This window comes from Lepus europaeus, chromosome 18 (assembly GCF_033115175.1).
Source record: "Lepus europaeus isolate LE1 chromosome 18, mLepTim1.pri, whole genome shotgun sequence".
NCBI lineage: Eukaryota > Metazoa > Chordata > Mammalia > Lagomorpha > Leporidae > Lepus > Lepus europaeus.
The window spans coordinates 52,679,497-52,692,369 of record NC_084844.1 but is presented as its reverse complement, the minus strand read 5'-3'; the positions used below and the strand labels follow the sequence as shown (position 1 = coordinate 52,692,369).

At 56.5% G+C, this 12,873-nt stretch overlaps 1 protein-coding gene across 1 annotated transcript; it reads left to right on the top strand.

The window, feature by feature from the left end:
• The first annotated feature begins 1,922 nt into the window (after positions 1-1,922).
• On the top strand, positions 1,923-3,680 carry MFSD6L (major facilitator superfamily domain containing 6 like). Its single transcript, XM_062175600.1, has one exon. It carries the CDS (start codon positions 1,923-1,925, stop codon positions 3,678-3,680), a length of 1,758 nt encoding a protein of 585 aa, XP_062031584.1.
• Positions 3,681-12,873: the final 9,193 nt, after the last annotated feature.

The window sequence follows — 12,873 nt, the reverse complement described above, 5'->3', positions numbered from 1 at the left end:
CTGAGCCCAACCACCCCTCTGTGGGCTGACAAGGAAAACAAGTTGCAGACCACATTCTACAATACACACACACACACACACGTTGGCAAGTGGCTCCCACCCCAGCCAAATCAGGTGCTCTGAGCAAACCCTGCATGAAGATACCTACTGAATCTGTAGCTGGACACTGGACCACTTTGGAGCAAAGCCTACAGCAGATTACAAAGGCCTGGACTGCAGCAATGTCTGGACTCTCAAACTCTGAAACCCTGGTCCAGCGAGACAGGAGATACTTCCCAAAAAACTCTGCCCAGGCCATGGTGACTTGGACACAACTCATTTTGCCAGTGAGGAACGATTTCTGATATCTATCATGGTAACCAATGAAGCCACTTCTGTTGACCTAATATTGTTGACGTGCTTAGTTGAAAGCTTGATTTATTTTATTTGAAAGGCAGAGTTAGAGAGAGATCTTCATCTGTGGGTTCACTCCCCCAAATGACCTCCAACAGCCAGGGCTGATGCCAGGAGCCTGGAACTCCAGGGTGTTAGGAAACTGGTGCAGTTTTAGCCAGGTGGCCGCACAGCCCATCGACCTGAGCCAGGCTCCACCCCCATCCTAATGGGATTCGCTGTTCCTGCTTCCCTGCCCGCCCTCAGGCAAAGTTTTAAAAGGGCCTGTTCCTGAACACGTGCTCTCTTGGCCTCTCTTGGTTTCTCTCCTCCTCTCCTTTCTCTTCTCCCTCCTCTCTGTCTCTCTCTCTTACAGTCTCCTTCTCTTTTTCCTTCACCGCCCCTTCACTACGGTCTGTTGGGTGTTCCCCAATAAACCCTTTCCCTTACTCCGGTGTCCGGTGTGTTTTGCGACAGCTAACATTAAGATATAACACAGGGCCCAAGCTTTCCCAGGCACATCCACAGGGGAGCTGGATCTGGAGTGGGGCAGCCAGGGCTCCAACCCACGCTCCCAGGGATGCTGCCCGAGGTGTGGTGGCTTAACCCGCTGCACCACAAGGCCCTTCTGTAACCACCTCTGGAGTGTGGGCTTCGTGACAGCACATCAGACCTCGATTAGCCACAGATTAAAATGAGCAGGCCCAGGAGCAGCCATCAAGAACTGCCCTCAGCTGTTGGCCTCAGCTGTTCTGGCTGAAGGAAACTGTGGCCCAAGGCCATGCCTCTTTCGGGGACAGCTCCCACCCAGTGAGAGAGTTCTGGACCCTGACGACAGAAATCCTTATCTGGGTGGAGATACAGTAGAGGCGAGGTGAGTACATGGAACTACCCCCACCCAGCCCCCCCGGCAGTGGTTCTACGGTGCTAGAAGGAGAGAAAGCAGAGAAAGGGAGTGTGTGCCGGGAGGAAGTGGGGAGGATGGGATTTGCCATCTCAGCCCCGTGTCTGTACCGATCTGAGGAGGGAGGGAGCCTCACCGACCCCGTTCACTGCGTTCTCACTCCCCCACCCTGACTCAGTCTCACCTTCCCGAAGCAGTCCAGGCATTTAGCCCAGATTTCCGGGGCGACCCTGGGCAGCCAGAGACTCAAGGCAGCACTCACAGCGGCCTGGCTCGCAGCGCGCTCCGCAGGCCACAGGACGCGCACCTGCGGCCCACCCTCCTCCCCACTCCCACCTGCGCAGGTAACGACCGTTCGCCGCTGAGCGCTGCAGGTGCGCCTCGCCCCCCCCCCACCCCAAGGCGGGGCCACTTCCGGGCCGGGGGCTTGCGCGGGGGCGGGGGCGGCAGTTGACCTGGCGACCGCGGCGCCGCCGGAGGCCGGAGCGGCTCGCTCGCAGCTCGGATCCCGGATCCCTCGAGCCTCCCTCCCGGGGAGGGGAGGTGGACATGGGGCGCCGCCCCGCCCGGCCTCCGCGGCGTGCCCTCCGCGCCCAGCTCCGCCTTGCGCCGCCGCCAGCTCGGGGCTGAAGGCGCCGGGGCAGCCATGAGCGCCAACCCCCAGTGGGACGTCAGCCGGGCGCTGGGGGTGGCCAGGCTCTTCCAGCTGGTGTGCGGGGTCCGCGATGGCTCCGTGAGCCCGTTCCTGACCCTCTACCTGAGGCAGCTGGGCCTGGCCGCGCCCTGGGTGGGCGTCCTCATGGGAACCAAGCACCTGATCGCCGCCTTCTGGGCCCCCTTCTGCGCCCTCCTGGCGCAGAGCTACCAGAAGAGGCGAGCGCTGCTCACCGGCTCGCTGCTGGGCTCGGTGGGCGCCAGCCTCCTGCTGGTGCTGGTCCCGCCGCTGCCCACGGAGCCGGGCTCCGGTCCTTGTAATGGAAGCGCTCGGGTGCCGGCCACGGCCCCACCGCCGGGGGTCTGGGCCGCTGCGAACGCCACCTGGGCCCTGGAATCTGCCTCCAGCCCACCAGCAGGGGCGCCAGGTCTCGCCCGCAACTGGACCCCGGGCCCGGACGGACCCGGCCGGAGCGACCAAGACTCGGTGGGGCACGTTCACGGCGGCTACTTAGCCAGGACTACCTCCCACGGGCTCCTGACTCCAACTTCAGAGGAGGACCTGAACACCTGGGAAGGTGCCTATGAGGTGGTCAACACAGCCCTGGCTCTGCTGCCCGCGGAGGGCTCCGGACTGGCAAGTCCAGCCAACTGGTCGACCACCGAGGGGCACGCCAAAGCCCTTGACCTGTCCCTGGAAGGGCTGCGTTGGACTTTCATCCTCTCCTTGGGGTCCGTGGTGCTGTGGGAGCTGCTGACGGCCCCTCTGGAGCAGGTGGCCGACGACAGCCTTTACGAATACCTGGATTTTGTGGACGCCACCGACCGGTACGGGAGCCTGTGGGTGTGGAGACTGCTGGGCGTGTCAGCAGGTGCGTGTGGCACCGCGGCCCTGGTGGAGCAGCTGGGCTGCTTCCTGGTGAGCAGCGGCCCCCAGGGGGCGCTGCACTTCTACGGCTACTCGGTGGTCAGTTTCGTGGCCTTGCTGGTGAGCATCGCCTTCCCTGTGCCCAAGTGCCTGCGGCAGGAGCCCCGCTACAGAACCATCAAGGCCCTGTCTGTGATGGGAGGCGCCCCCCGCCTCATCCTCCTGGCCCTCACCGTCTTTCTGATGGGCGCCGTCACCAGCACGGTGCAGAACTTCCTGTTCTGGCACATGAGGGACCACGGCAGTGGCGAGCTGGTCATGGGCTTCTCGCTGGCCCTGGGCTTGCTGGGAGAGCTGTCTCTCCGGCCTTTCAAGACCGTGTTGCTCAGCAAGGTGTCCAGGCTGGGCATGGTGGGGCTGGGGCTGGGCTGCCTGGCTGGGCAGCTGCTCTACTACTCTTTCCTCTGGAGCTGGTGGTCCGTGCTCCCCGTCCAGGCCCTGAGCGCCATCAGCGGCGGGGCCCTGTGGTGGGCCGTGGTTGCCTCCATAGAGGACCTGGCCACGTCCGGCACGGAGAGACCCCTGACCGCTATGTTCCGGGGCCACCTCTACGGCGGCGGCTGCAGCCTGGGCAGCTTCGTGGGAGGCTTCGTGGTGATGCACTTTGGCCTGGCTGTGCTCTACCAGGCCTGCTGCGTGGCGCTGCTGCTCTGGCTGGCTCTGTTCCTGGCCATCCAGCCTAGGCTGCCCCAGGAGCGGAAAATCAACTACTCGAAGCTGCTGGCGGTGGAGGCGAGTGACACGAGTGACTCGGAGCCGGGGCTGGACCAGGACTGGTTTGTGAAGGCCGTGGAGGAGGAGCAGTCTCACGGGAAGGGCTGAGCCGGGGCGGGCAGGGGGCCGGGTCCGACACACGGTCTTCGGAGGGCAGAACCCTGCCGCGGACCACAGGGAGAGCCCTTGGTCCGTGGGTCCACGCCGAGGGCCCCGCGGGGATGGTCTCATCCCTGGATTTTCTCCACTTTTGTAGTAAAAGGAGAGTCACTGCTTTTGCCATTCAATCTTTTTCAATAATGGAGGAAGAATACATTTGCTAAAAAAAAAAAGGAAGAAGGAAAAAAACTTCTTTTTTATTGCTGCCTATGTATGCGCTCTATTTGATGTGTCACATTTAAGGGAGCTTCAGTTTTTCATTATTGAGGTCCACCGTGGCTCACGTGATCCCATTACATTGGTGGTACCAGGAAGGCAGTGGGCCCTGCGGAATGCGGTGGGCAAGGAGCATGGCCCGTGTGGACAGGGATCCGCCCCTCCGGGTCGTACAGACATCAGCCCGAGCCTGTGAATGCTGTGTGCTGGGGTTTCCAACAAGACATCGTGATGGGAAATGTACCCTGTGTTGGGTTGGAGCAGGTGGGACGGACGGACGGACGGACAGACGGACGGATGGAGGGAGGGAGGGAGGGAGGGAAGGTTAGGAGACTCGATCTTCCTTGCAAATGGGTGTATCCCTTCCCCGCATCCCGGGAAAGGGGTTGCTAGAGCCGCCGTGCTGACTCTGCAGGGGAGCTGGCACCCCCCCCCCCATGGTGTGGGCTGCCGAGGGAGTCCCGCTGCACCTGTGCCCTGCCGCATAGTGGAGCTGGTACAGTGACAAGCCGGGGCCTTTCCCAACACCCCCCGCCCCCCGCAAGTGGGGCCCTTCATTCCCAGGGCCAGTCCTCAACAGGCCTCCTCTGCCACGTACATACAGGACACGGGGTGTAGAAGGAGCCTCCTTGTACACACACAGAGAAAGTCTCATTGCTGGAGAGGGGAGCAGCTACACGAGGTTACTTCAAAAAGTCTGTGGAAATGCAGGTGATGGAAAACATGCAAGGATATCAAAAAACTTTGCACCAAAATAAAATCTTTTAATTCCATCTCCCATGGCCCTCTGGAAGTTACCCTCCCGTCCTGGTTACTCTGTTCTATAAGTCCCTAGACCCTTCAGTATGGCCAGATTAATATTTTATACTACAACTTGATAACACAACCCAGACTTTCTCAAGTACCCCTGAGACATGGCTCCAGGGCCTCTTTTTTTCTTTCTTTCAAATGCTGCCTAAGAATATAAAGGTGCAAATAGCCAACAACAACAAAATAAAATTACCACTGCCTGAAACGATTAGAGATTCACTTGCCTCACGTAAAACCCCCCAGAGGCAGGCAGTCCAGAGGTGGCCTAGCTGCTCCACTGTGCCACTGGGGACCTAGAATGTTTTTGTTCATCTCTTCATCCCTCTCCACCTTGTAGAGGTCCCTTTTCAGAGTTGTACTCTCATGATAACAAGACGGCTGCTGCAGCTCCAGGCCTCACACCCATGTTCCTGGTAGGAAAAGAGGGACCGACAACAAGGCAAAGAGAGATGCAGAATGAATGCCTACGTCAAGGAAAGCAAGTGCCATCCCAGCACTCCTCAGGGGATCTCTGAGTTTGTCACATGGCCACTGCTAACTGCAAGGGAGTCTGGGAGATGGAGTATTTTCAGCTGGGCACGGTTACACCCCAAGAGAAAACCAGGCCTGTGTCAGGAAGAAGAGGGGCTGGATATAGGATTATTGGCCGCAGCAGAGGAATCCACACCCGGGATGTTCTTTTCACCCCAATGAGCCAGCCCCCCTACAGAAAGGACGTCAGCAGTTTGACACACACAGCAACCCTAACAATAAACCAAGTTCCACCCACGGGGGAGACCCAGATGGAGGAGCTGGGCCAGGTGCAAGCCAGGCGCCTGGAGCTCCACTCCGGTCTCCCACGTGGCTGGGAGGCTGAAAGTATTTGAGCCATCACCTGCTGCCTCCCAGGGGGTACGTTAGCACGAAGCTGGATCAGAAGTGCAGGAACTGGGGCTTGGATTCAGCACTCTGCTACAGGGCGGGGGCTCCGGCCTGGGGCCCGAGTTTCCCAGACGGGAGGGCGGAATCTGAGAAAAGTCCCACGCTGGGTCACTGGTAGGGTCCTGCTCTCCTTACCCCCAGGTTAAGACATTTTGCTCCGGTTCTGTAGTTCCCAAGCCGGGCTGTGCATCCCAGTCTACAATGCAGTAGTTCCTGGGGTCCCAGCAGAGCCCCTCAGGTGGACCAAGGGGTCCTGTATGTCTAGTGCAGTCTCCAGGGGATTCTGATGGGTCGGACCTTGCAGGAGTGCCTGGGTTACCCCTTCCAGCCTTGCGTGTCTCCGTGCCTGTAAGTGTGCAGGGCAGAGAAGAAGGACCCCTAGTGGTGACTTTCGCCAAGAAGCGCTCCAGACGCGGCGTCATCACTCTCAGCCTGTCCCACTGTCAGATGGTTACTGATGAATAGTGACTTGCTGGACTCACACAATCAGGAGGAGGAGGAGCTGAGCCTCAGATCTAGCCTGGTAGCTCTGGAACCTACGATTTTATTTTTAATCAAACATGTGTGTTATTTGAAAGGCAGAGTTGACAGAGAAAGAGGGAGAGACAGAGAGGAAGGAGGGATCATCTCTCTTGCTGGTTCACTCCCCAAATGGCCGCTAAGGTCGGGGCTGAGCCAAGCCGAGGCCAGGGGCCAGGAATTCCATCCAGGTCTCCCACGTGGGTGCAGGGGCCCAAGCACGTGGGCCGTCTTCCACTGCTTTCCCAGGTGCACTCTGATATGGGATGCCAGTGGTGCAGGCAGCGACTTAACCTGCTGTGCCACAAGGCTGGGCCCTGGGCCCTAAGATTTTAATCGCTGTGGTCTATTTCTAGGGAACTGGGCAAGGGGAAGGAAGAGGGCTGAAACAGTAAGGTGTAAGCAGAGGCAGACAGTCAGCCGAGTTGTTAAGATGCCAGTTACAAAGCCCCTCCTACACCGGAGTGCCCGAGTTTGAACCCTGGCTCCAACTCCGGATTCCAGCTTCCTCGTAACGTGCACCCTAGGAGGCAGCAAACGATAGCTCCAGCTTCCGCTTCCCCTGGGGCAGACCTGGGCTGCGTTCCTGGCTCCTGACTTCAGCCTGGCCCAGTCCTGGCTGTTGCGGGCAGTGCGAGGAGTGAACTGGCAGGTGGGAGTTCGGTCTTTCTGTCTGCCTGTTTCCCTCCCCGGTCTCTGGAATAAACTAAACATTTGTGAAAGTTTAGACCGAAGGCAGGGATCGCGTGACATTTACTGAACAGTGGGTAGTATTTACTATGTAGGCGGAACACACTAGAACGCCAAATACAAGCCACTTCCTAAGGCAAACAAGAGCTTAAGATCGAAATTAGCAGGTGTGGTTTAACCTGAAGAAGGGAAAGAAGGAAGAGAGAGAGAGGCCTGGGCTGGAGGAGTGGGATAACAGACAAGGTGGTAATGGTTCAATGACCTAAAAGATTTTATGGGAAGCTGGGAAATTCGCATCCAGGCTTAGTGAGTCGCCAGCTACCTGTCCTTTGTAAAGAATTGTACTACTGGGGGCCAGCGCCTGCAGTGCCGGCATCCCATATGGGCGCTGGTTCGAGTCCCAGCTGCTCCACTTCCAATTCAACTCTTTGCTATGGCCTAGGAAAGCAGTAGAAGATGGCCCAAGTGCAAGTCTCCCTGCACCTGCGTAGGAGACCCAGAAGAAGCTCCTGGCTTCAGATTGGCACATCTGGAGAGTAGACCAGCAGATGGAGGACCTCTCTCTAACTCTGTCTTTCAAATAAATAAATAAATAAATAAAATATTTAAAAAAAAAAAAAAGGAATTGTGCTACTGGCCAGAAAGAAGCGAGGGATCAATAAAATCCCCAGCTCCTCCCCTGGAGAAGAGAAGAGTCTAACTAAAACACTTGCAGCTGAGGGCACTTCGAAACATTTGTGGACAACAGAATGGAAAGATGAGCTTACTTGAGTGCAAAATATTTTTTTGAAATCTATGCCCAGTTTTTTCATAATGCACATTCTTTTCATGAACTCTCCGAAGCCCTGGGCACATAGACAGAGAAGGATATTCTTCCATTTTCCATGATTATAATAAAACACCGTGCCCCGGGAGCTTTTGGAAAGAGAAGGTGTTTGTTCAGCTCACGGTGATGGAGGCGGAAAGTGCCAGCAGTGTGGAGCTGCCTCTCCCTCTGCGAGGGCTCCCCTGACTGCGCCCCTTACAGCAGGTGCACCTGGTGTGGGCGTGGGCAAGAGACGGAGGCCACCTGGGGAGGGGGGCGCCGGGGCCTGGCAACGGACCAGGCCCACTTTTTTTTTAAAATAACAACTCACCCTCAGAGACAGCGCTGTGGTGCAGTGGGCTAAGCTGCTGTCTGCAGCACTGGCATCCCATATGGACACTGGTTCAAGTCCCGGCTGCTCCATTTACGATCCAGCTCCCTGCTAATGGCCTGGGAAAGCAGCAGAAGATGGCCCAAGTGCTTGGATCCCTGCATCCATGTGGGAGGTTTATGGGTTCTAGGCTCCTGGCTTCAGCTTGGCTCAGCCCTGGCCATTGTGGCCATTTGGGGGGTGAACCTATGAATGAAAGACCCTCTCTCTCTCTCTCTCTCTCTCCCTCTCTCCCTCTCTCCCTCTCTCCCTCTCTCTCTCTGACTCGGCCTTTCAAATAAATAGACAAATCTTTAAAGACCAAGCATGTTAGCCAGGAGTGCAGCCGTACCTCCCTGCGGCTTTAACTCTCCTTATTGACTGTGGCATTGAGCATCTTTGTGCCTTGCGCAAAGAAACGGGGGAGAACAGACGCCCCCTGGTGGCCCCGAGGGCGCATTAGCCTAGCAGAGCAGCTCTTGCACGCAGTGGAATTCGTTCCTCCAGCGTTTTTTGTTTTTGTTTTTGTTTTTGTTTTTGTTTTGACAGGCAGAGTGGACAGTGAGAGAGAGAGACAGAGAGAAAGGTCTTCCTTTGCCGTTGGTTCACCCTCCAATGGCCGCCGCGGCCCAAGCACTTGGGCCATCCTCCACTGCACTCCCTGGCCACAGCAGAGAGCTGGCCTGGAAGAGGGGCAGCCGGGACAGAATCACCGGGTTCTAGTCCCGGTCGGGGCACCAGATCCTCGAGCGTTTTAAAGGGGAAAACAAAACCAGAAAGACTCGGTCCCTTTGGGCTGGCAGGGATGGTTTCCCATACAGAATCCAGCCCCAGGGCCTCCGGCGATCTCTTTGAGAATTCCATCCCACGCACTGGGACAACAGCCTCTGTGGGAAAACGCTAAGATCACCGATCACGTCCAAGATATATAAAGATCTGGAAGTCGGTCGTTAGTGCAAAGTACTCTGTTTAAATAAAGCCGATTTCTCCCACCCTGCGCCGTGTGTGCAAATAGCAATCTTTCAATTCAAAGAGTTTCTGGAAAATGGAATTAAATATAAGTCTATTTTGGGACAAAGGATTTTGAAATCCATGCTATGCTTTTTTTTTTCTTTTTCTTTTAAGATTTATTTATGTATTTGAAAAGCAGAATGACAGAGAGAGAGGGAAAGAGGAGAATTCTCCTTCCATCTGCTGGTTCACACCCCAAGTGAGTACAACAGCTGGGGCTGGGCCAGGTTGAAGCCAGGAGCCTGGAACTCCACCCAGGACTCCCATTCCATCTGGGACTCCATCTGGGACTCCCACATGGGTGCCGGGGCCCAAGCACTTGGCCCGCCCTCTGCTGCTTCTCGGGCACATTGGCAAGGAGCTGGATGGGGAGAGAAGCAGCTGGAACAAGCGCTGGTGCCCATATGAGATGCTGGGGCCACAGGCAGAGGCTTAACCTATACGCCACAGTGCTGTCCCTACAAGTCATTTTTCACATTTGGACACTTATAGATCTTTTTAGTAATGGACTGAATGGGGTGGGTCATTGGTACAACACTGAAGATGGTGCTTGGGGCACGCCCATCCCACATTGGAGTGCCTGGGTCCCTGCTAGCTCCCTTTCCGATTCCTGTTTCCCACTAACGTGCACCCTGGGAGGCAGCAGGTGATGGTTCAAGTAGCAGGGTCCCTGCCACACATATAGAAGACCCAGGTGGAGGGGCCAGCGCCGTGGCTCACTTGGCTAATCCTCCGCCTGCGGCACCAGCATCCCATATGGGCGCTGGGTTCTAGTCACAGCTGCTCCTCTTCCAGTCCAGCTCTCTGCTGTGGCCTGGGAGGGCAGTGGAGGATGGCCCAAGTGCTTGGGTTCCTGCACCCGCATGGGAGACCAGGAGGAAGCATCTGGCTCCTGGCTTCGGATTGGCGCAGCACCGGCCGTAGCGGCCATTTGGGGAGTGAACCAACAGAAGGAAGACCTTTCTCTCTGTCTCTCTCTCTCTCTCTCTCTCACTGTCTATAAGTCTACCTGTCAAATAAATTTTTTTAAAAATTGAAAAAAAAATCTCTCTGTCTTTCAAATAAATAACAATTTTTTAAAACAATCTGATGAAGGTCACAGGTGCTCTCTCTGAAATACAGACTGTTCATACTCAGCACAGATTATTAAAACAACAACAACAACCTTCTTACTAACCGAGGTTAACTCCATAGCCTAACCTATGTGAGACATGTGTTCACCAAGCATCTTGCCAATGGCCCATATTTGCAAACCTCTTTCTAAGTTGGCCCACCAAGTGGGCAAAGCAGAGAACTTTGCTAGCATCCAGAGGCTTTTCCTGTCTGCTTTCAGAGCCCGGCTGTGGAGCGGCTTAGAGACGGGAGGTTACAAGTGGGAGCCGTGGCCTGTGCCGGGAATGTGGTTTGCAAGGTGTCTTCTGCTGCAGGGGTAAAGCTTAAGCTATGACCTCCTGAGCAAGTGGCTTTCCCAGCCGCCTCTCAGCTCCCAGGTCTCAATGGTGAGTGTCCTGGCCTCTACGGCCTCCTAAGCTCATGCCCTCAACATGGACACGAGCCCCTCCTTTGAGCCGAGCAGACAAAGCTGCAACAGAGGTTCCGGTCTTCCTGCAAGAAAGGAATTTCAGGGCCGGTGCTGTGGCATAATAGGCTAAGCCTCCATCTGCAGCACCGGCATCCCATACGGGTGCCAGTTCGTGTCCCGGCTGCTCCTCTTCTGACCCAGCTCTCTGCTAATGTCCCAGGAGAGCAGTGGAAGATGGCCCGAATTCTTGAGCCCCTGCACCTGTGTGGAAGACCCAAAAGAAGCTCCTGGCTCCTGGCTTCGGCCTGGCCCAGCTCCGGCTGTTGTGGCCATCTGGGGAGTGAACCAGTGGATGGAAGACCTCTCTCTTTGCCTCTCCCTCTTTCTGTCTATAACTCTGCCTATTTATTTATTTACATATTTGAAAGGCCCACACAGGGGCAGGGGCCCAAGCACTTGGAAGTGGAGCAGCAGGGACTCAAACCAGTGCCCATGTGGGATGCAGGCACTACAGATGGTGGCTTTACCTGCTATGCCACAGTGCTGGCCCCAATAAATAAAATCTTAAAAATAAAAAAGAATTTCAGACATGGGGCAGAGAGTAGTGGTAAGAAGGCAGCGAGGGTGAAGAATAGAGACTGGGTGGGCAGATCTCCAGCCGGATCTGAGAAAGCAGCCCAGGCTGCATTTACTCCAGGCTTGATAAGGGTATGGGGTCCGCTTCCTCCCACCACCCCCTTCTCTGGGACAAAGGGCTTCCTGGGTGTGAAACAGGGGACATTCCTCCCCAGGTTTTGTTACCCACGGTTAGCAGACTGGGTAGCCCACGTGCCCTCACAGCCAGGGTCCAGGGGTTGATGATGCAAGCCAGAGGAGCAGCCTGTGGGTGGGGGCTCCAGTGGGGGGGTGTGGCTGTCAGGGAACAGAAGACTGGCTAGGCACCATCAATGCAGGGGGTGCCTTCCTGCTGCCATTCAACCTTGGCATGGGGACCCCTGAGCCCTTCTTCCCCGGGGCAAGGGACAGGAGCATCCTGTGAAGGCTGAAGAGCCAGTTCCTACCTCCACTCAGCAGGAGAGGGCTCTAAGCCCCCGCTCAGTGAGGGTTTCCTAAAAGCCCACGCGGTCCTGGAAGTGGAGATTCGACCTGCAGTTTGGAAGCTTTACCACCAGAGGGCACCAAACACAATCGGAGAAAACAAGTCGGCGGCTGCTTCCTCCCGGCGAACCTGGTCCTCTGTCCCCTCGCCAGCTCAGGGTGACGATAGCTCCCTCTTTGTCTTTCAGCCTTGGGAGCTTGGATCTGAGCCGGTCTTGTGAGAGACAGGCGGCAGGTCCCAGAGAGACTGAAATTGGCTTTTCCTGCAATTGATCTGGAAGACGCACAGGCAGGGCTCCCAGCCCGGGCAGCCCAGGGCAGCCCTGGGGATGTGCATCCCAAGCACACGGGCGCCAGTACTGCGGCGGCTTCCGCCTTGATCGGAGCAGGGCCGGACTGCAGAGAGCGTCTCCCCCAGCCTCTGGAACTCTGGCCTCAAGCAGGCAACCCCTGGGGCTGCAGTGTCGGTGGACGCTGGGCCGTCGCCGCCCCCTTGGTCTGGGGCATCAGTAAACGACGCCCCTCTCTGCGGTTCTTGGCAAAAGGCATGGAAATCTGTGCGCGCAGGCAGACTGCACGACCAGGAAGCGGAGAATCCCACGCCTGTGTTGGCTTGGAGCCTCCTTTCTTGTGAGCTGTCCTGAATGCTTTCTAGGTTTCTGTTGGAGAACCGGGAGGTGAATTAGGGCAGAGAGAAGCTGTCTGAGGGCCACTGCAAGAACCTACCTTAAATGGCAGCATTGAGCCGCGGATAAACGGTAGCAAGGGGCCACCAGCAGCCAGAGGGTTCTTGGCTGCCAGCAGCAAATAAACTTTATTACGTCTGTCCTGGGGACTGGTGAGCCAGACTGGCTGGGCAGTGGCTAGGGAGGATTGGACAAAGACATCCAACCTGCCACGGGGAGGGCCACAGCTTGTGTGGGTGATCTCTGATTTTCCTTAGCCTTGTCATGAACAGAGAATAAAGAAGCATTTAGAAAATGAAACAAACAAAAAAAAAAAGCTTAAGTGTCTTTGTTCCATTGCAACCCAAGGAATCTAAGGAGGGGCCACCTTCCAAGTCATTCTGGGTCCCCGAGTGCCACACGGAGGGGTTCACGAGTGGGCGCCAAGGACACCAGGAGGCAGGTCAGGCTTCCAAGGTCATGAGAAACAGAGAGAAAAGGCCACGTACAGGAGG